The sequence below is a fragment of the Sinocyclocheilus grahami genome, unplaced genomic scaffold (genome assembly GCF_001515645.1).
Source record: "Sinocyclocheilus grahami isolate Dianchi unplaced genomic scaffold, SAMN03320097.WGS_v1.1 scaffold1393.1, whole genome shotgun sequence".
In the NCBI taxonomy this organism is placed as follows: domain Eukaryota; kingdom Metazoa; phylum Chordata; class Actinopteri; order Cypriniformes; family Cyprinidae; genus Sinocyclocheilus; species Sinocyclocheilus grahami.
In genome coordinates this window covers 166,550-190,299 of record NW_015506572.1, presented here as the reverse complement: position 1 = coordinate 190,299, position 23,750 = coordinate 166,550, and the positions used below count along the sequence as shown (strand labels likewise).

Sequence of the window (23,750 nt, the reverse complement as noted above, 5' to 3'; positions counted from 1 at the left end):
TGCTTTATCAAGAAGAGTAACCTGATGATCCACAATCCAGCATCTCAACTACTGCACTGCATTTGAACAAAGCTTATGGATGTCATATAAGCTGAAGACACACACTTACTGAACACAGAGCTAGAGCAGTTTAGCCAATAAATACACTTGTGTTACACACAACTGTGACATGCAAAAGTTTTAAAATGCACTACGCCTCCTTCGTTACACAAACAATGGTCACGGATCAAAAATAATACGTGTAAATCAAAAATGTAATAACGCTTTTAAAAAAAATAATAAGCACGAATCAAATCTTTAAACACATTTAAAATCATATTGCACAAAACTGAAATATTAATGCAAAATTATCCTTGGTTATGTTTCTCTGTTTTTTGTGCTCTCAGACATTTTCTGCACATATTTGTATTTATTTATTGTAAATATTGTATGCTTATGCTGTTTTTCCCTTTGCTCTTTATTCCACGTTCTGCGCTTCTTCTTCCAAATGTTGCGGTTAGAGTTTCATGTCTCTCAGGGCGTGCTTAAGCGTCATCATTGGTCCACTAGTTCTAGATTGACAGCTCCTCCTCAGCCAATCAGCCGAAGTGGGGCGGTGACGTCACTCCAACACGCCTCATTACTGCCGATGCTCCGTGTTCTGTGTTCACTTGTACAGGTGAACTTGTACACACCGTTATATGTGTCTGTCTGTCACTGCTGTACGCAGCGTGAAATCAAAATGTAAAAACGCAAGTAAAATTATATTGCACACAATTTAAAATGAAAGCAAAGTTTTCAAAATAGCAAACAATGGTCAAAATAAAAACAAAAAAAATAATAAGTGTAAATCAAAAATGTAATAACGCTTTTAAAAAAAATAATAAGCACGAATCAAATCTTTAAACACATTTAAAATCATATTGCACAAAACTGAAATATTAATGCAAAATTATCCTTGGTTATGTTTCTCTGTTTTTTGTGCTCTCAGACATTTTCTGCACATATTTGTATTTTTTGTATGCTTATTCTATTTTTCCCTTTGCTCTTTATTCCACGTTCTGCGCTTCTTCTTCCAAATGTTGCGGTTAGAGTTTCATGTCTCTCAGGGCGTGCTTAAGCGTCATCATTGGTCCACTAGTTCTAGATTGACAGCTCCTCCTCAGCCAATCAGCCGAAGTGGGGCGGTGACGTCACTCCAACACGCCTCATTACTGCCGATGCTCCGTGTTCTGTGTTCACTTGTACAGGTGAACTTGTACACACCGTTATATGTGTCTGTCTGTCACTGCTGTACGCCTACCTGGCGATCCGTTAACGTTAAATGAGTAAATCTGTAAATTATTTTTGAATTAATGTAATGTTTTTGCATTGAAAACAATAGTGCTAAAGAGTAGACAGTTACAGAGGCCAGGTGGATTTGATATACACAATGATTTATTTGCATGTTGTGTTTATTTGCATAGCTACATATATGATAGATTGAGGAGGAGCTGTCAATCTAGAACTAGTGGACCAATGATGACACTTAAGCACGCCCTGAGAGACATGAAACTCTAACCGCAACATTTGGAAGAAGAAGCGCAGAACGTGGAATAAAGAGCAAAGGGAAAAACAGCATAAGCATACAATATTTACAATAAATAAATACAAATATGTGCAGAAAATGTCTGAGAGCACAAAAAACAGAGAAACATAACCAAGGATAATTTTGCATTAATATTTCAGTTTTGTGCAATATGATTTTAAATGTGTTTAAAGATTTGATTTGTGCTTATTATTTTTTTTAAAAGCGTTATTACATTTTTGATTTACACTTATTTTTTTTGTTTTTATTTTGACCATTGTTTGCTATTTTGAAAACTTTGCTTTCATTTTAAATTTTTCAGTTTTGTGCAATATGATTTTAAATGTGTTTAAAGATTTGATTCGTGCTTATTATTTTTTTTAAAAGCGTTATTACATTTTTGATTTACACTTATTATTTTTTTTGTTTTTATTTTGACCATTGTTTGCTATTTTGAAAACTTTGCTTTCATTTTAAATTGTGTGCAATATAATTTTACTTGCGTTTTTACATTTTGATTTCACGCTTGGTTTTTTTTGTTTTGTTTTTTTATCCGTGACTGCAATACATTTGGCAGGAGTCTGATCCCATACATGCAGTCTACTTAACGACCAAAAGAGAAAAAGAAAAAATACTGGCTCCATGGAAATATATTTTAAATAATTCTAGGCATTTAAGGGGGAAAAATACATTGAATTAATAATAATAATAAATAAGTAGAATTTGTAGAAAAGCATGCCATTTCACTCAAAAACAACAACGAGAGGATACCTTTGGCAGGAGCAGCTAAAAGTAGGATCTACAGCAGGAGAAGAGCATTATTAATGTAATACAGCACAGCCTGATACACTGTCATCCACAGCAGTGTGTCTGTAATAAACAGGCCAGTGTTTCTCAGCATTACTGCATCCGCATCATTGTTGAACCCCCTCAGAACAAAATATGCTTATTGATTTCATTAGTGCAGATAATGATGAAGTTGCAGTTTAGTACATTCAAATTGTATGCGCTTTAGTATGTTAGTCAGTTATTGACATTGTTACAAAGTGCACTATAAGTGTGGTTAAAGAAACACAGTTATGAATGTCACTATAATGGCCTTTTATTTCATTTTTTTTTTAAATATACTTTTAAGATTTGATGTACACTATATGTGCACATTCAATACAATGAGGCACACTTCATCACAAGGGGAAGCTGCGGCAATATCTCAGTAATAAGCAAGATAATATTATTTTGTAATATTTGCACATTTTAAAGATATGTAGGTTACTTACTGTTACGTTTTTGATTGGCTTTTCAGGTAAAAATACTGTAAAAATATACAAATACTTAATAAGATATACTAATCTATCTCAGACATACATTGGTTTAAAAAAAAATATTCCACAGACTCCGTGCAATCACAGCTTACACCACTATGGGTCCGAGACAGAACACGAGGAGATATTTTCCCAGCAGCATCTCTGTGAATTAGACCTGGTTATTATTTTAGGTTGGTTTGGTGTGTTTTCCAGACTCACAGATCCACAGATGGTAGAGTCTCTTGCACATGGTGCGGTGCTGGTCAGGAATCTCCTCAAAGTCCTGGTGGAAGCACGGCTTCAGAGGAATAAAGCCAGGCAGAGGAGGAAAGTTGTTCTCTACAGGACAAATCAACAGAATAATGCATACATGTACAGTAAAATGCACTTTGTTATTGTTTATACTTTTGTAATGAATGAAGTATTATTATTATTATTAGTAGTTTTACAATAAATAAATACAAATATGTGCAGAAAATGTCTGAGAGCACAAAAAACAGAGAAACATAACCAAGGATAATTTTGCATTAATATTTCAGTTTTGTGCAATATGATTTTAAATGTGTTTAAAGATTTGATTCGTGCTTATTATTTTTTTTAAAAGCGTTATTACATTTTTGATTTACACTTATTATTTTTTTTGTTTTTATTTTGACCATTGTTTGCTATTTTGAAAACTTTGCTTTCATTTTAAATTGTGTGCAATATAATTTTACTTGCGTTTTTACATTTTGATTTCACGCTTGGTTTTTTTTGTTTTGTTTTTTTATCCGTGACTGCAATACATTTGGCAGGAGTCTGATCCCATACATGCAGTCTACTTAACGACCAAAAGAGAAAAAGAAAAAATACTGGCTCCATGGAAATATATTTTAAATAATTCTAGGCATTTAAGGGGGAAAAATACATTGAATTAATAATAATAATAAATAAGTCGAATTTGTAGAAAAGCATGCCATTTCACTCAAAAACAACAACGAGAGGATACCTTTGGCAGGAGCAGCTACAAGTAGGATCTACAGCAGGAGAAGAGCATTATTAATGTAATACAGCACAGCCTGATACACTGTCATCCACAGCAGTGTGTCTGTAATAAACAGGCCAGTGTTTCTCAGCATTACTGCATCCGCATCATTGTTGAACCCCCTCAGAACAAAATATGCTTACTGATTTCATTAGTGCAGATAATGATGAAGTTGCAGTTTAGTACATTCAAATTGTATGCGCTTTAGTATGTTAGTCAGTTATTGACATTGTTACAAAGTGCACTATAAGTGTGGTTAAAGAAACACAGTTATGAATGTCACTATAATGGCCTTTTATTTCATTTTTTTTTTAAATATACTTTTAAGATTTGATGTACACTATATGTGCACATTCAATACAATGAGGCACACTTCATCACAAGGGGAAGCTGCGGCAATATCTCAGTAATAAGCAAGATAATATTATTTTGTAATATTTGCACATTTTAAAGATATGTAGGTTACTTACTGTTACGTTTTTGATTGGCTTTTCAGGTAAAAATACTGTAAAAATATACAAATACTTAATAAGATATACTAATCTATCTCAGACATACATTGGTTTAAAAAAAAATATTCCACAGACTCCGTGCAATCACAGTTTACACCACTATGGGTCCGAGACAGAACACGAGGAGATATTTTCCCAGCAGCATCTCTGTGAATTAGACCTGGTTATTATTTTAGGTTGGTTTGGTGTGTTTTCCAGACTCACAGATCCACAGGTGGTAGAGTCTCTTGCACATGGTGCGGTGCTGGTCAGGAATCTCCTCAAAGTCCTGGTGGAAGCACGGCTTCAGAGGAATAAAGCCAGGCAGAGGAGGAAAGTTGTTCTCTACAGGACAAATCAACAGAATAATGCATACATGTACAGTAAAATGCACTTTGTTATTGTTTATACTTTTGTAATGAATGAAGTATTATTATTATTATTAGTAGTAGTATTATTAAGAATTTATTTAGTTATTTAGTTAGTTAGTTAGTTGGTTAGTTTTGATTTAGCATGCTTACCAGCCATTGGGAAACTGGTGTTGGCTAGTTGTGCTTAAGAGCTGTGAAACTACAAGTGAAAAGCATACATATGATCAGCTCAATGTATGTACATTATGAACATTTACAGAATAATGAACATTGACCAACAGTAGGGCATGTAGGGGCAAGTTGTCACAGAGTTTGAAACAATTACCTTTTTTCTGCTCACAAGGCTGCATTTATTTGATTAAAAATACAGTACAAAATTGTGAAACATTATTGCAGTTTAAAACAGCTGTTTTCTATGTGAATCTCTGTTAAACTGTAATGTATTTCTGTGATGCGCAGCTGTATTTTCAGCATCATTACTCCAGTCTTCAGTGTCACATGATCTTCAGAAATCAGTATAATATGCTGATCTGCTGCTCGAGAAACATTTCTGATTATTATCAATGCTGAAAACAGTTGTGCTGCACAATATTTTGGTGTAAACTATGATACACAAACACAAAAGGACAAAGAAATGAATACGTTTATTCAGTAAGGGTGAATTAAACTGTTTAAAAGTGACAGATTGTAAAGACATTTATAAAGTTACACAATATTTCAAATAAATGCTGTTCTTTTGGGTTTTCTATTCATCAAATAATCTTGAATACATGCTTTACAGTTCCCGCATAAATACCAAGAAGCAGAAACTTCAGCACTGATAATATTAGGAACCATTATTAATCAATCGCTAATAATTGGGCACAAAATCAGTATATTATAGTGATTTCTGAAGATCATGTGACGCTGAAGACTGGAGGAATGATGCTGAAAATACAGCTGCGCATCACAGAAATACATTACAGTTTAACAGATATTCACATAGAAAACAGCTGTTTCAAATTATAATAATATTACTGTTTTTACTGCATTTTTTATCAAATAAATGCAGCTTTGGTGAACAGACATTACAAGATCTTATCTTAAAAACATTAAAACATCTTAATGACTTCCAACCTGACACTATAGCCTATGTTAATATAATAGTATATATATATATATATAAAAGAAGACCTTGAGGTACATATTAGCCTAAATATGTGGGCATTTGAATATAGTCATGGACAAACAGGAGTCAAAAAGGTCTCTGAGATCGGGTTATATTCAAAGTCCAGCTGAAGAACTGCATGCTTTGTTTAAAACGACGACACTTTGAACTCTCTTGAAGCTGATAGTGTTTCATGTCTGCATGTGTGCATGTGTGCAGGCTGGGAGTGTGTTAAGAGCTCTGGATTAAGACACAGGATCACAGACAGGCTATAAGTGTGTGTTTTCTATACTGACACACTAAAATGCGTCTCGACATTTATCTTCGGACTATTGCTTACATCCCTGATGCTGCATGTGTTTGTTTCGCGGACATTTACTACAAACAGTGAGCAAATGAAATCCATCCATCATGTCAGCTCAAGCTAAGCTCAGAGAACGAATGGAGAGGAAAATAATCGCTTTACCTTGTCCTGCACACCGAGAGCCCTACAGTAACATGACTTCTAGTGCATGCTTAAGCACTCTTTCACAGCAAACCAAGCACAGCACAAACTAAAGGAAGCAGAGACGCTCGTTTCTTCAGTTTCTTGTAATCTTCATTGAGTTAACACATTCCTCGCATATCCAGACACATCAATGACTACGCTTACGGATTTTAGCCAATAGGAGTGCAGTATTACGTTCTGAACACGCCCTCTTCCACCTCGTTGGCCAATCACCGCGCTGGACGGCGGTTGCTGTCCGCGGTGCTGAAGTTGTGTTTGGTGCGCGTGTTAAAGACCTTCGACCTGCGACTGACCTCGTTATCATGACCAAGTATTTGATTATCAAGTATTTCCATGCATATAAACGAATGCAAGATGTTCTTCTCTACAAATGTAAAGTTATTCGTATTTTAATCACAAGAGATTTCAAATACCTCAGAAAGGGATTTAACAAGTGCACCTAATAAATGTCCAAAAAGGCGAATATGAGTCACATATTTGTATCAACAACCAACATAAGTGTGTAAATCATTAGATCAATTATGGAAGCTGTCATAAACTCCTGAGAATATAGAGTGAAGTTCTCCCTCACTGTAAACAAATGCAAATGTTCTAAATAAAGGACATATGTTTGGAGTAGCCTACGCTATTTCAAATTTCAGTATGTCAAGTTTAATTCAATTATTTTATATTGTTTCTAAAATATGTTTCAGTGTTCGTGCATTTGCATTGTTTCGCCACTAAGTAGCAGAGTTTCTATGTCAACTCATATCTACTTTAAAGCTTCATTTCTTAGTTCTATCATGCTTATAAATGTACAAACGACATTTCCCCCTTACAATTACATTACATACTGTAAGTAAACTCATAAAACGCTCAAATACACTTATGAATGCAACTGATATATTCATCTTATGGACAATGTTTTAACTTTGGGAGGTACATAGATAAATAAGACATTTATTTGTCTTTATAATTGTGCATTTCTTAATTATTTGGTGACGTTATGGGATCAAATGCATGCAAGCAGAGCGAGGATGAGGGTGGAGATTAATGACAGTGAGTGAGGACTGGTAATCTCTCCTGTCAGGCTTGCAGTGAGACTGAAGCTGTAGCAAAAAGATGATTTAAGGATCTCAATATTGCAATATGGCTTTTTTAATTCAAACCGTGGATCGGAGGATTACAGTAGCTTTACCTGAGGACACCCCAGTGCTTCAGACACAACACATCCTTCACAATGATTGGTCTGCTGCATTCATATATTCCCATAACTGCTGCATTTGCCGCCTGTTTCTGTGTCTACAAACCTTGTCTGTTTGGTCTCCACAGACTCCCGTCTCCAACTCGACTCTGTCCTTCTGTGGCTCTGATAACTCCTCAGCATATAAGGTTGATAATGGCCTGCTGAATAACGGCTGCTTTCTGGACGCTCTCGGTGTCGTCCCTCATGTCTTCTTGCTGTTTAGCACCTTCCCCATCCTCTTCATCGGTGAGACGCTTTCTCAGACTTCACATTTTGCACTTGAGATCAACTCATTATGAACCTGGGCTTGGGTTCAAATATGGTCCTCCAAGACACAAATAAGAATATCAAACATTGTTCAAGTGCATTGAGAAAAATCACAGCTACACTCAACTGTTTTCAAATCGTACCATTTTTGGTTCCCCAAAGAACCTTTCAATGAACAGTTTTTAAAAGAAGCAATTGTTTTTAATGTAAAGTACATTTGAATAATCTAAAGAACCTTGTGTGCAATGGAATGGTTGCATTGATGTTATAGGTAGAGAAGCTTTATTTTTAAGCTTTTAAGATGCTGTGGTTTTGTGTGATGGTGTGGTTGTGTTCGTAGGCTGGGGCAGTCAGAGCTCTAAGGTTCACATTCATCACAGCACGTGGCTTCATTTCCCCGGTCATAACTTCCGCTGGCTGCTCACCATTGTCCTGCTCTTCGTGCTGGTGTGTGAGATCGCTGAGGGGATCGTGTCGGACGGGTGAGAACAACTACTAAACGATGGCTTCGCTTCAGTCGTTATCAGCCCATTGGTGCTTGACAGTTTTGCAGTTATTTAGTCATGAGGAATAAAAAAGTTTTATATATATATATATATATATATATATATGTGTGTGTGTGTGTATTGTATAATCAGTACGTCTCGAGTTTCTCGAGCAGCAAATCAGCATATTAGACTGATTTCTGAAAATCATGTGACACTGAAGACTGGAGTAATGATGCTGAAAATACAGCTGCGCATCACAGAAATAAATTAGTTTAATATATAATATAAATGCAGCCTAGCTGAGCAGAAGAGACAACTTTCAAAAACCTTAAAAATATATATATTTTTAGGAATTTAAACAAATGTTAGTTGCATTGAGATCATAAAAATGTACGTGTAGATAAAGCCTCATTTTCAGCACAGAACTATAGATAATAAGAGGCAGTTCAGCCCGTGACGAGTGTGATCCTGTTGCAGTATTTACTGACTGAATGAAATTCTCCACCAGGTTTAATCAGTCCCGTCATCTCCACCTCTACATGCCGGCAGGACTCGGGATACTGGCTGCCATCACGTCCATCGTCTATTACCATAACATAGAGACCTCCAACTTCCCCAAGCTGCTTATAGGTATAAGCAGACCCTGACAGCATGATTCATCACTGGACTGATGCAGTTATTATGATCCCTGAGATAAACACTGAATGTAGTGCAGTATGCAAACGTCTCATAATACGTTCATGAATTATTTCTCTTCTCACCCAGCATTGCTGATCTATTGGACTTTGGCCTTTATCACCAAAACCATCAAGTTTGTGAAGTATGACGATCACGGCATTGGTTTGAGGGAGCTGCGTTTCTGCATCACAGGACTGCTGGCGCTTCTGTACGGCTTGCTGCTGGGAGTCGAGGTCAATGTGATACTGCGGAGGGTAAGCACGGGGTCAGAGGATTGTTTATAGCGGGTGTGTTTGTGTAAAATAATGCATATCTGCCACACAGAGAGTGGATTAATGGAGACAGTGTTTAAAGGGACAGTTCACCCAAACATGAAAGTTTGCTGTTAATTTACGCAGCCTCAGGCCATCCAAAATCTAGGTGACTTTTTCATCAGTTGAACAGTGAAGAAGAGTTTGAGCTGAAACCGTGCTCCTTGTGAATCATAAAATGCAAGTCAGCAGCTGTACGTTTTTGAGAAGAAGAAAAAAAAACATGTCAAGGAACACAAATTAAACCCCCACGGCTCATGACAATATATCGAGGTCTTATGAAATGAAACAATCAGTCTGTGCAAGAAACTGAGCATTATTTACAAAACCATTACCATTATTTCCAGTGGTGACATCAGAAATGTCATGCATAAAAATGTTATCTTTGATCATTAAATTGCACAATTGCAAGAACAAATATTTATATTAAAACGTTGTGTGTGTGAAATGCTGGAAAAATACTTGTCTGAAAAAACGACCTATTAACCATTCGCCTCCATGTCAGACAATAAAATAAAATAAAATAAAATAAAATAAAATAAAATAAAATAAAATTAAATAAAATTAAATAAAATTAAATAAAATTAAATAAAATTAAATAAAATTAAATAAAATAAAATAAAATAAAATTAAATTAAATTAAATTAAATTAAATTAAATTAAATTAAATTAAATTAAATTAAATTAAATTAAATTAAATTAAATTAAATTAAATTAAATTAAATTAAATTAAATTAAATTAAATTAAATTAAATTAAATTAAATTAAATTAAATTAAATTAAATTAAATTAAATTAAATTAAATTAAATTAAATTAAATTAAATTAAATTAAATTAAATTAAATTAAATTAAATTAAATTAAATTAAATTAAATTAAATTAAATTAAATTAAATTAAATTAAATTAAATTAAATTAAATTAAATTAAATTAAATTAAATTAAATTAAATTAAATTAAATTAAATAAATATATGGTGGTACTACTACTACTACTACTATTACTACAAATATAATAATAATAATAATAATAATAATAATTATTATTATTATTATTATTAACATTATATAAATAGTAATATATAAATATAAATAATCATAAATAAAATATATAAATAATAATAATAAATAACTTTTATTTATATATATACTGTGAGACAATTGAAATCTGCTGGAAAAATATTATTATTTTCCTGGGAAAAATAAATAAATAAATAAATAAATAAAAACTTTGGAGGACATTGACGATTTGGCATAATTATTGCTAAACAATTAATAAAAAAACAAACAAAAAAAACAACAACATAACATAACACAAATCAATAAATAAATGTAGTTTATTATTCTTTACTGGTATTATCTGGCAGGAAAAAATATATATGTTTGAATGTATTTCTTGGAAAAATACTTCTCTGAGAAAATACTTAGTAAACATTCGCCTCCATGTCAGACAATAAATTACAGCATGAGGACACTGGCGCTTTAGGTACGGCATGATCTCCTCGGTGTGTTGCATAATCGTGCTGCTCCAGCTCCATGTGAGATTAAAATACGGAGAGCCTGGCTGTAGTTTCCAGCTGAATCCAGTGGCACCGCAGCGCACAATGAACTTCTGTTTGTGTCTGACAGCTGTTTGCGAGCTGGACGGGGGCAAATCCCTCACTTTCCGCTGGCTTTGCTAAGCTGTTTATCAGGAGGGCTGTGTTCTTCTGAAGAGAACAGAGACTCAATCCAGGTCTTGAACTTACGACTGCTTAGAAATGAATGTTCATAACTCATCACCGGGGATAATCCAGGCTCGTAACCGGACCTCGTTTGGCCTCATGGTTTGGTCAAGAAAATAATGCATCATCTGTTTTTGGACATTAACATAAGTAATTCTGGAGTTTGAACAAATTGGAAACAAAGTATCTAGACGTGTGCAAAACAAGTCTTGTTTTAGAAAGCTACTAGTTTTACTAGAGCATCCTTTGTGAAAGTGTATGCTTCAGTGAGAACTGAGTGCAGCTTTCTTTAGACACTTAATTGCATGTTATCTACGTTTAAAGGAATATGCATTATATTTTAAAATTGATATTAAATGTAATTAGTTAAACTTAAGAGTGCCTTTTTAACCCACTTACGTAGAACTTCACGACATCTTTATATGTAATTTCATAATTCAATTTGTCAGTTTTCTATTGTGTTGTGTGTTAAGAAAGTCATGAATGTGTCTCTCTTTAAATGCATTTAAGAGGCTTTTTATTTCATTTTTTTTTTTTATATTACATCTTCATGTACAGTTTTTTTTAAAATATGCTATTAAGTTTTGAAGTTCGCTAACAGTGCGTTAGAACCACTCTTCTTTTCACAAAGATTACTAAAAAAACAGTGAAATTGTTTCAAAAGCCAATGAAAATTAGACTTTTTTTTAATTTTATTTTTTTAAATACAATACTTATTACTGCGTATTTCGTTTGTGATACTTCATTTTTTATTTTTTTCATGTTTTCATGTTGTAAAGCATGTTCATTTTTGCTAAATACTTTTATTTTCTTTTGCAATGCTTCATTCTTTTACAAATATCTGTGCCAAGGTTTTGACTCCATAATGAATGTATTTTCCAACCAATGCTCTTGTAACAGACTTAAAAACACAAAATGTTGATTTGCGTGACTGAAGTCAAATATAACAATTCCTGTTATTCTAGAGAAGACAAATATAAATGCTGTGAAATACAGAGTCTGGGAAGAGCCAACATGTGGTCTTTGTTTTTTAATTGATTGAAAAACTTGAGTGTTCTTCACAAAACCTAGATCCACTGAGCACACTGAAGATGAATTAGAGAGCTTGAGCATCGATGTCCTCGCTGATTCTCTTGTCGTAACTGCAGCAAATCCCTGCATCCAACATTAAAAGTAAAGCTTCCCAAAACAGTAAATCTGTTACAGCAGCAAAAGAAGGAATGAACGATGGTTTTGAAATCCAAAAGCACGTGGGAGTGTGGTGCTGATGCTTGAATAATGATGGTGTTCTCTCTTGGGTTTCAGCGCTACATGTGGTTTCCGTGTCCCACAGAGGTCAAGCCGCCGGATGACCTCCAGGACCTGGGCGTTCGTTTCCTGCAGCCGTTCGTTAATCTGCTGTCTAAGAGCACATACTGGTGGATGAACACCTTCATCACCTCCGCACACAAGCGGCCCATCGACCTGAAAACCATCGGCAAGCTGCCCATTTCCATGAGAGCTCTCACCAACTTCCAGCGGCTCCGCAAGGCCTTCGACGCGCAAGCGGTACAGTAACTTTCTTCACTGCGCTCACCATATCTGTATTACATTGTGAGGATTTACCCCGTCCAGTCTGAAGGTCTAAAGTCTCATATTTCAGGTTTTAATTTAAGTTGATTTCAATTTGAAAACATAGTATTGGTCATTATCACATCACGTTATTTTGGGGTTTGTAAGATTGTTTTACAAAGTTTTTGAGTCTCTTCTTCATTTATTTGTTTACAAATACAGACGTATTATTACAATTTAAAATAGCTGTTTTCTGTGTGAATCTCTGTTAAACTGTAATTTATTTCTCTGTATTTTCAGCATCATTTCTCCAGTCTTCAGTGTCACATGATCTTCAGAAATCAGTATAATATGCTGCTCTGCTGCTCGAGAAACATTTCTGATTATTATCAATGTTGAAAACAGTCGTGCTGCACAATACGTTTGTGGAAACTGTGATACATTTTCTTTGAATAATAGAAAGTACAACATTTATTTGAAATATAACTTATTGTCTGTCAAAACTGTCACTTTTGAACAGTTTAATGTGTCTTTGCTGAGCATTTCTTAAACTTGTTGACCCCAAACTTTTGAACAGTAGTATATCTATATATATATATATATATTTTTTTTTTATAAAGTATGAGGTCAATGCATTAGGGAACACTGATGCAAATCACAACAAAGTGCCTTTATTAACACTTAACTGAAAAATAATGAGTGAAAATAGACAATATCACTCAGAGTTTGTGCAAACTGGTTATGAAAGGCCAGCAGTATGTAATCTGGATTCCAGGAAGAGCAGCATGTAAGCAGATATTACATCAATTTAAATGGTTGGATCCTTTCCTCTGCCAAATTCAGAGATCTGCAAACTCTGATATTTTTAGTTTTCAAGCATCTGTGTGTGTTTTTGGCTGATCCAGCCTGTTTTGCGTTGACGTCCGCTTGTATAACCAGACTGCTTGTGTCCTTAATACAGCAGAATCGCTTTTATCCCCTTTGTCCTGAAAAACAGAAGGGACTTCAGATACACTTCAGATCAAAGCCCTTATGTAAGATACGATAGCAAATCTGTTTGGGTGTGGAACTTACATAATCAGCACACCGGTTACTAAATTGCCAGTTTAGAGAGGATTCAAATGAATAATAGTCTGTCGTAAACACAGTGTTTTACGCTGAGCTCTGTGCCGCGCAGGAGAAGGGTCCGGTCCCTCTGAAGGGCTCGCGGTGGATCTGGCTCGCTCTGCGTCAAGCGTTCGGCCGGCCGCTGGTGCTCAGCATCACCTTCCGCTTCATAGCCGACCTGCTGGGCTTCGTCGGGCCGCTCTGCATCTCGGGGATTGTTCATCACATCAGCAGCGACAATCACAGCGCTCTGCCTCCGGTACCAATGCATATAATACAGCATACACAGCAGCTATTCGGACCGTTAAGATGCACTTAAAGGGATAGTTCACCCAAAATTGAAAATTGTGTCATTAATTACTCACCCTCGTGTCGTTCCAAACCCGTAAGACTCAGAGAGCTGTTGTGAAACAAGTTCATAGTATTTACTTCTTAAAAAATAGGTTGCTCTGGTTAAGATCGAATATGTACTCTACAAATATGTGCTCCTCTGTCTTTACAAACACAAGGGGGATGATACAATGTTTATCGCATCCCGTGATCAATTTGAACACACTTCAAGGGCTTCGAGAGCTCAGAGATTGCTGTGATGTACTGTATCTCAAAGCCATTAGATGACTGTATGCTCTGAGCTTTAATAAATATATAAAAACTAGCCTTCCTCCCTTACTAGATTTATTGACCTGTTTGTGGCCACTTTCTTTCTTCCTTTCTTTCTTTCTCCAATTGAATATAAAAAATTTATAAAAAATATATAATTGTAATGAATGAAAAAAGCTAATTAAGACTTTCTGCTACAGTCTGTTTCTGCCACAGGATAAATGTTTTTTCTTAAAAAGCAATTGTGACTTTGTATCCCATAATTCAAGGTTTTTTTTCTCATAATTCCAAATAAATCAAAACATTTAAAAAAGTCAGAATTGCGAGAGATAATAAACTTGCAATTGTCAGAACTATAAGATAAAAAACTTAGACTTCAGAAGAAAAAAAATCTGAATTGTGAAAATGAAATTTGGAATTGCGAGAGAAAGATGGAATTGTGAGGTAAAAAGTTAATAAGTATAAATTAATTATGTGACGAAATCGTGCTTCCACAGAAATGTGGCCTGGACGTGTTCTTGCAAGATCGTCCCACTGCTGGACACTTGACACGCTTGACTCTGTTTGTAGGTGAAGCTGCTCGGAGTGCACTTCATCTCGTCAGAAGCGTTCCTAGCGAACGCATATGTTCTGGCGGTGCTGCTGTTTCTGGCGCTGCTGCTGCAGAGAACCTTCCTTCAGGCGTCTTATTACGTGGCCATCGAGACCGGCATCAAACTCAGAGCAGCCATTCAGGTGAGATTCCCTCGGCTTCAGTGCGTTAACGGCTTCATTAGACAATAGTCTGGTAACCTGGAAACAGTTTCTCTTTTGTTTTTTCCATTCAGACTAAGATTTACCATAAGATCATGCGTCTGTGCACATCTAACATGTCTATGGGCGACATGACCACGGCTCAGATCTGCAGTCTCGTGGCCCGGGACACAAACCACCTCATGTGGTTCTTCTTTCTCTGTCCCAACCTGTGGGCCATGCCGGTTCAGGTTAAGATCAACTAATGCTTTATGTAAATTATACCATGGGTTCCCAAACTCAAACTCAAACTCACTCACTCAAAATGAAGTACCCCTGAGATTTTAAGATGACATTTCAATCATTTAAAATATATATATACAGTATAATATAATAGATATAATAGAAATAGAATAGAGTGTGCTAGTGTTAGAGGGTCATTTTTTAATTTTATTTAATTATTTTTTTGTAAACAAAATATCCATGTATCCTGCATAACTTTAAAATTATATAGCAATTATTTTCTAATATATGGTGATTTTAACACCAATTTGACAACTGAGCTCTCTTTTTGGGTCATTATTATTATTATTATTATTATTATTATTATTATTATTATTATTATTATTATTATTATTATTATTATTATTATTATTATTATTATTATTATTGTCATTATTATTATTATTATTATTATTATTATTATTATTATTATTATTATTATTATTATTATTATTATTATTATTATTATAGCTTCAATAAAAGTAAAACTATAAAAATCTTGTTGCTTGAAATAAAGTAAATGTTAACTGAAATAAAAATAAAAATATAATAAACATAAGCTTTTTAAAGTTTCAGCTAGTTCATGTCTCCTCGTTTTACCTTGATGTACTAAAATAACTAAAACAAAAGTGTTTTAAAAATATAAAACTATATAGAAATATTTAAAATAAAAAAAGTGTAAAAAATGACAAGAAAAAACGAATTAAAAAATGAAGTAACAGAATATATACAAATAAAAACGAATTAACTCTTTCCCCGCCAGCATTTTTAAAAAACAGTTGCCAGCCACCGCCAGCGATTTTCATTATTTTCACTAAAATTTGAAGGCCTCCAGTATATTTTGCACTATGAATATTTGAATATGCAATACGCCATAATAAAGATCAGAGCCTCTACTTTTAAACAAAAAATCTGTTTTATTATAGCTTAACTCATTCTTTTTTTTATCAACACTTGAATATATATAGGTTTCATAAAAAAAATCATTATTTTGAGCAAAAAGGTGAGAAAATCACATTTTTATCAAAAACTACATATATGGATAATATTCAGTAGATTATCAAAGCATACATCAGGTAAATCGCTTCCATCAACACCTCCAAAGCTTGCACAGACATACACCACGTCCTGATCAACATTTTACTCCGTAACATTGCGCAGTTTTCATTTATATGCTGTCTGTTGCTGAGGATCGCATTATTTTTCATATGCATCTGTTTACAAAAGAGATGGCTGGTTTCTCCGTCCTGTTCCGGTGTGTTTTCATTCGGGAGGTTTTGTACTCGTTCAGAAGATGTGTAATAGCGCCCCGAGTGTATAACAGTGAAATCACGAAAAGCCGTAAAAACTCGTCTTTGGCGGAGAAGCGTTTTCTTCTAAAAGACGAGATAACTCGTCAGTGGCGGGGAAAGAGTTAAACTATAATAGTGATTTTAAAATAACACTGATTATTAGTTTTAACTCTGATATTTTTAAAAAAATACTGTTGTGAGTTGCACAATAAAAAATGTAAAAAACATTAAAATAATTGTATTATAAGTTGCCAATATTTGTTTTAAATTTTTCACTTTCAATTATTCAAACCATCGAGCTTTGAAGACCTCTGGCTTTTATTTTTGGAGGAACACTGGTGTAATTTGTTAACCCCTGTATTATATATACACCTGATAAATGCGTAAATGTGTTGTACGTCGTGCTGTATCGCTGTGCTGTGTAGATTGTGATGGGGGTTCTGCTGCTGTACTCTCTGCTGGGGGTCAGCGCTCTGATCGGTGCCACCGTCATCGTGGTTCTGGCTCCTCTGCAGTATTTTGTGGCCACTCGACTCTCACGGGCACAGAAGAGCACGCTGGTGAGCAGTTTACTGAGGCTGAGTCACCATATTTAATTACTATACTGAACGACATAGCGTAGACTTCCTCAAGGCTAGTGTTTGCGTATGTTTCATTTCATTCTGTAATTAGTTCTACAGATCTGTGTACTAGTGTTAAATCCTACAGTTTTTGACAGAGTTGATAACGTTTCTGACAGATACTATCATGATATGTGTTGCCGTTCCCTTAGCGAATGTGCTATTCTGTCAGGAATAACCTGTCCATGGGCTTTTTTGATTACTGTCAGTTTAATTGCAGGTGATGCAGTGTTGCCAGATATTCCTATAAAAACTAATAAAAAAATACACCGAAATTATTTCAAATGTTTTGCAAATAAGATAAAGATATCGCTGACTCTAAATTGCAACTTCCCACTTTATTAACTTTCTAAAGTGTCAAATTAAGTGGAAAGGACAAGTCCAAAATGCTTATAATAGCTTGATCTGGCAACCTATAAACTCTCTCAAGACTCGTTCACTCCAGCAGCGTCTCGCAGCAATCCACTGACACTTAACAATCCTGTCCAATCCAAAATGTAACTGTCTGAACTGAATTATACATGTCACGCAGACATTCACATAAGGAGTTTTAAACCACAAATTAGTCATTCGGAGAACAACTTTTATTTTTGAACATGAAAAACTGTGACCTCAGAGCTGGCTACGGGCCTGGATTCTGTCACTAGACTGTAAATAGCTCAAATAGAATAGAAAGAAACCTGCAATGCTCTGCTGGGAGTCTGGTTTCTAACCCTGCTTATGATGAGATGTACGTACTGTAAATCACCTTGGTTGCATTATAATATCAGTCAGATGCTGTGTAGATTGTGATGGGGGTTCTGCTGCTGTACTCTCTGCTGGGGGTCAGCGCTCTGATCGGTGCCACCGTCATCGTGGTTCTGGCTCCTCTGCAGTATTTTGTGGCCACTCGACTCTCACGGGCACAGAAGAGCACGCTGGTGAGCAGTTTACTGAGGCTGAGTCACCATATTTAATTACTATACTGAACGACATAGCGTAGACTTCCTCAAGGCTAGTGTTTGCGTATGTTTCATTTCATTCTGTAATTAGTTCTACAGATCTGTGTACTAGTGTTAAATCCTACAGTTTTTGACAGAGTTGATAACGTTTCTGACAGATACTATCATGATATGTGTTGCCGTTCCCTTAGCGAATGTGCTATTCTGTCAGGAATAACCTGTCCATGGGCTTTTTTGATTACTGTCAGTTTAATTGCAGGTGATGCAGTGTTGCCAGATATTCCTATAAAAACTAATAAAAAAATACACCGAAATTATTTCAAATGTTTTGCAAATAAGATAAAGATATCGCTGACTCTAAATTGCAACTTCCCACTTTATTAACTTTCTAAAGTGTCAAATTAAGTGGAAAGGACAAGTCCAAAATGCTTATAATAGCTTGATCTGGCAACCTATAAACTCTCTCAAGACTCGTTCACTCCAGCAGCGTCTCGCAGCAATCCACTGACACTTAACAATCCTGTCCAATCCAAAATGTAACTGTCTGAACTGAATTATACATGTCACGCAGACATTCACATAAGGAGTTTTAAACCACAAATTAGTCATTCGGAGAACAACTTTTATTTTTGAACATGAAAAACTGTGACCTCAGAGCTGGCTACGGGCCTGGATTCTGTCACTAGACTGTAAATAGCTCAAATAGAATAGAAAGAAACCTGAAATGCTCTGCTGGGAGTCTGGTTTCTAACCCTGCTTATGATGAGATGTACGTACTGTAAATCACCTTGGTTGCATTATAATATCAGTCAGATGCTGTATGCATGATGCTGTGTGTTACAGGAGCACACCGGCGAGAGACTGAAGAAAACCAACGAGCTGCTGCGGGGAATCAAGCTGCTGAAGCTGTACGCGTGGGAGCACATCTTCAGGTCCAGCGTGGAGGAGACGCGCAGACAGGAGCTGAGGAACCTGCGCACGTTTGCGCTCTACACGTCCCTCTCCAGTGAGCCGTCACCATACACACACTTCAATCACAATCATCGACACAAATAAAACAGCTCATTCATATCCGGAAAACAGAGATTACATATAAAATATACAAATCAGAAAATTGAACAAGAACATGCTACAATTAAATGTAATTATTTAAATAATTGTACATGTAAGTGTACACATAAATATATGTACACTTACATTCGTATGTATGCATTTATGTATGCATACAGATACAAAAAAAATAAATAAAAAATATATATACATGTGTGTGTGAGTGTGATGTAAAAATATACTGTTATTTAAAATTCAATAACAACAATAATAATAATAGGTTATTAGAAAAGTACAAAAACCTAAAAGAAAATTTAATTTAATTTAAGTTTTTTTTTTTGTGCTTTTCAGAAATTTTTTTTTTACAAAGCAGCTTCACAAAAAAACAGAAGATGTTAGAAATTCAATACAATTATATTATGTAAATATTTAATATCTAAAATTATATATTTACATTTGGATTATTCATATGTTGTAGAATATCAAATAAAATTGCTCATCAGAAAATTACAAAAGGTGCACAGTAAATATTGTTTCAAAGCAGCTACAAAAAATGCTACAATCAATATTATAATTAAATGATTTCATGCATGAAAGTATAAATACATTAATAACATTTATTTTATTGCATTTGTATGTAAATCAATTAAACATGCAGTTATTTCTTCCATTTTTGTCCTCAGTCTTCATGAATGCTGCCGTCCCAATCGCTGCTGTTCTCACAGTGAGTCGCACTCTTATGTAAAGCCCTCTCTCTCTCTCTCAGCTTCACTGGTGTGTATGTCAGTGTGAGAGCTCTGTGTGTGCTCTGCCGGCAGATCTTTGCGGTTCATGTGCACATGCACAGCGCTACAGACTTCGATCTGTCTCCCGCTGTGGCGTTCGGCTCGCTGTCGCTCTTCCACATCCTGGTGACGCCTCTCTTTCTGCTCTCCAGCGTCCTGCACTCCACCGTCAAAGCTCTGGTCAGGTGACCGACACCATTACCACGCACCTGACATCCATACACTTCAGGAACTAGGGCAGCATGGGCAATATGGCAAAAAAAAAAATCTCGTTTTTTTGACGATTTTTAACTTGAGAATGTAACTACAACATGATTCAAGTAACTTTTTCTTTCTTAACCCTCTACACTCTACAATACAGCAGGTGCTTCACAGCGATGCCATAGAAGAACCTTTTTGTCTAAATGGTTCCGTAAAGAACCTTTAACATCTGAAGACCTTTCTTTGACTGAATGCTTCTTTGTGGAACCAAAAATGGTTCTTCTATGGCATAACTACACCTTTTATTTTTAAGAGCGCAGTTAAAGAAAAATCTATTCCAAGTGCAGCACACGAGGCTGTCAACATGTTAAACAAATCACGTATTAAATATCTTTGCAGAAATTACGCATGGACTACAACGACATATTGTACAAACTTGTCTTATACATATATAAGGAGCACAAAAGCAGTGTTAAGTCGCTGGGGGATATTTGTAGCAATAGCCAACAATACACTGTATGGATCAAAATTAACCATTTTTATTTTATGCCAAAAATCATTAGGATATTAAGTAAAGATCATGTTCCATGAAGATAGTTTGTAAACTTCCTACCGTAAATATATTAAAACTTAATGTTTGATTAGTAATATGCATTGCTAAGAACTTCATTTGAACAACTTTAAAGATGATTTTCTCAATATTTAGATTTTTTTGCACCCTCAGATTCCAGATTTTCAAATAGTTGCATCTCAAGCCAAATATTGTCCTGTCCTAACAAACCATACAGCAATGGAAAGCTTATTTATTCAGCTTTCAGATGGTTTATACATCTCAAGTTCATAAAATGTACCCGTACGACTGGTTTTGTGCTCCAGGGTCACATATATGCAGAAATAATACGAGGAAAATACTTTTAAAAAATCTGTAAAGTCATGGTGATTCAATTTCAAAAATGATTGAAGGTATATCACCAGTAGACTATTATTAACTATAAATGTTCTGTAAAAACAATGAACAGCAGCTTTCAGCCGGTCACCATGATGCACACATGAAATATTAGACGTACAGTAGTAGTTCTTCACAGCTTTTTTTATTCGATTGCACTGCTTTTCCTTTGTTTTTTTCTATGTAAGCATGGAATAATAAGCTTTCCATTGATGTATGGTTTGTTAGGATAGGACAATATTTGATCTCTTGCAGCATCTCATGGATGAAACAGCATTATAAAAACGCAGCGATATATTCTACTTACGGTCCTTCATTGAGCGGTTAATCACGAGCGGTCGGATCGTTCTTTTCTCTTCACTGTTATCATTGGCATATTGTCAAAGTCTCTAATTCTAACGTTTGGTAATATTTCTATTCAAAATTGCGATTCCTCGATTTCTAAAAAATAAAATCATGGCAAAACATTAAATTCAAATGAATCAATCAAATCGGAAAAAATGCCTAGCTCTATGAGGAACTAATGCTTCCAGTCTCATTGTTTCACACATTTGACCTCAAAAAAGCCTAATTGTTTGACCTCTTCTCAGCGTGCAGAAGCTGAGTGAATTTCTTGGCAGCACTGAGATCAAGATCGATCAGGATCCTGCAGTGCAAACTGCAGCAACAGAAAACAACAACAGCAACATTAAGTCTGTGGTGAGTTCAGCTTCGTGTCCGTCCCAGCCCGCGTGTGAACGGGTCTCTTGCACAGAAAACACAAGGACAGATTTTAAGCAAGGACTCTAACTATACTTTTAAGTTAGAGGAAGATTGAGTATTGCTCTTTAAGCATTGTTTCAAAAGCATCTGCACTCAACACTAGGGCTGCATGATTAATTAAAATAAAACCAAAATCACTGCGATTATTTTTAATTAATTAAACATTTAAAGGCAGGCAGAAATTATGACAGCCATAAATATTAGTATTGCAATTTAATTTGATTTAAAATATTTCCTAAATATATCTTTTTTAATATATTACAGTTGCATTATTTCTTATCTCATTTTTATTTAATAATAATAATTACAGCAACAAAACAATTATTAATTATTATTTTATTTTATATTATTTTATTTGCCAAAATGTTCAACTCTACAAGCACAGCAAGCCTGGATTTTTATTTTTTATTGCTATTTTTATCAGAGAAATCACAATTTGATTTGTTTCCCCAAATGCTGCAGACCTACTCAAATCTTTAGTAACATGTATATTAGTTTTGCAATTTTACAGTTGTAAAATATAAAATAAAATTAGTATTATTAAACACACAGTTTTTTATTTTATATATTTAAAAAATATTTTTATATTTAAAAATGTCATATCTTTTTCATATCTAAAATGTTTTTAGTCAGTAATTTGTATATTTTCATTCAATAATAATAATCCTAAAATTATCGTAATGAATTATTATTATTATATATTTTTTATGAATAATTCCTGCATTGCATGAATGAAGAGTTTTGGCTCTCTGCCCTCAGTATGCATTACAGCTCCAGGCCAAGCTCGTGAATCGTAAGAATAAAGCCCAGCAGGACGTGAACAGGAACTTTGAGCAGCAGGACCAGGAGCTGACGGCATCAGCCAATCAGGACGAGGACGTCTGCATAAAGGTTCGATTCATATGATGCATGCTTTATTGAATACTGAATGTTTTGAATATTGAATGTCTAGAACATCGATCGATTCTGTTGATGTTGATTTTTTAATAATCAAATTACTTAGTATAGTTTTCTGCGTATTAAACTGTTTTTTCCTAGATTGTGAACGGCTACTTCACATGGACGCAGGGATGCCCGACTCTCACCAATATCGACATAAAGGTTCCTTTCGGTGAGGTTTTGTCTCACAGTTGCTGTAGTGCTGTACTAGCATATTTTACGGAAGCACTGAGTGTATTTCCTCGGACCCCCCGTGATCTGTTAGGTCAGCTGACGATGATCGTAGGGCAGGTGGGATGTGGGAAATCCTCTCTTTTGCTGGCAGCACTGGGAGAGATGCAGAAGATTTCTGGAAACATCACATGGAACAGGTCAAAATCAACATAATGCATAATTATACTAATAAAGATTATTAGCGGCTGTGCTCATCATGTCAAAGGGCATTAATACAACATAATGAAAGCCCTTCTTTCAGCTTGTTTATTTCATGGTTATTATTGTTAACTAAAAATGTTTTTTTTTGTTAATAAAAATTATGCTAAAATAAACTATACATAAAAACTAAATAAATAAATACAAAATTAATTAATTGAAAATTAGGCAACAAAAACTAAAGGAAATAAGTTTGTTGAAGCACTTTACTAACAAACAAACAAACAAAAATAAAAAATAGTAAATAAATAACAACTAATAAATAAATAAAATCTCAAACTGAAACTGAAATAAAAATAAATAAAACCTAAATAGTAATATAAAAAAACGAATAAAATGACAAAATCACATAACAAAATTAACAAAGCACTAGAATTAAAACAAAAATGAATATAAAAATAACAAAACATAATAAAAAATTAAATAAAA

The 23,750-nt window shown here is 34.6% G+C and overlaps 2 protein-coding genes across 3 annotated transcripts in view; one reads left to right on the top strand and one right to left on the bottom strand.

Annotated features, from left to right (window-relative positions):
• LOC107569902 (secretory carrier-associated membrane protein 5-like) overlaps nt 1–6,529 on the bottom strand; it is a 6,983-nt gene extending 454 nt beyond the window's left edge. Inside the window, exons 1-3 of the mRNA XM_016256071.1 lie at nt 6,350–6,529; nt 4,887–4,935; nt 4,591–4,710 (exon numbers count right to left, since the gene is read on the bottom strand). Of these exons, the coding sequence (XP_016111557.1) occupies nt 4,591–4,710; nt 4,887–4,893 (127 nt within the window). The 5' untranslated portion in view covers nt 4,894–4,935; nt 6,350–6,529. The remainder of the gene's footprint in view (nt 1–4,590; nt 4,711–4,886; nt 4,936–6,349) is intronic.
• Nucleotides 6,530–7,468: 939 nt separating this feature from the next.
• abcc8b (ATP-binding cassette, sub-family C (CFTR/MRP), member 8b) overlaps nt 7,469–23,750 on the top strand; it is a 33,324-nt gene continuing 17,042 nt past the window's right edge. For both annotated transcript variants that reach the window (XM_016256072.1, XM_016256073.1), the window contains exons 1-16: nt 7,469–7,862; nt 8,224–8,365; nt 8,880–9,001; nt 9,137–9,303; nt 12,387–12,629; nt 13,810–13,998; nt 14,910–15,074; nt 15,167–15,322; nt 17,071–17,205; nt 19,050–19,212; nt 19,940–19,980; nt 20,075–20,226; nt 21,779–21,887; nt 22,710–22,841; nt 22,989–23,061; nt 23,155–23,260. In XM_016256072.1, the coding sequence (XP_016111558.1) occupies nt 7,520–7,862; nt 8,224–8,365; nt 8,880–9,001; nt 9,137–9,303; nt 12,387–12,629; nt 13,810–13,998; nt 14,910–15,074; nt 15,167–15,322; nt 17,071–17,205; nt 19,050–19,212; nt 19,940–19,980; nt 20,075–20,226; nt 21,779–21,887; nt 22,710–22,841; nt 22,989–23,061; nt 23,155–23,260 (2,438 nt within the window). In that variant the 5' untranslated portion in view covers nt 7,469–7,519. The remainder of the gene's footprint in view (nt 7,863–8,223; nt 8,366–8,879; nt 9,002–9,136; nt 9,304–12,386; nt 12,630–13,809; nt 13,999–14,909; nt 15,075–15,166; nt 15,323–17,070; nt 17,206–19,049; nt 19,213–19,939; nt 19,981–20,074; nt 20,227–21,778; nt 21,888–22,709; nt 22,842–22,988; nt 23,062–23,154; nt 23,261–23,750) is intronic.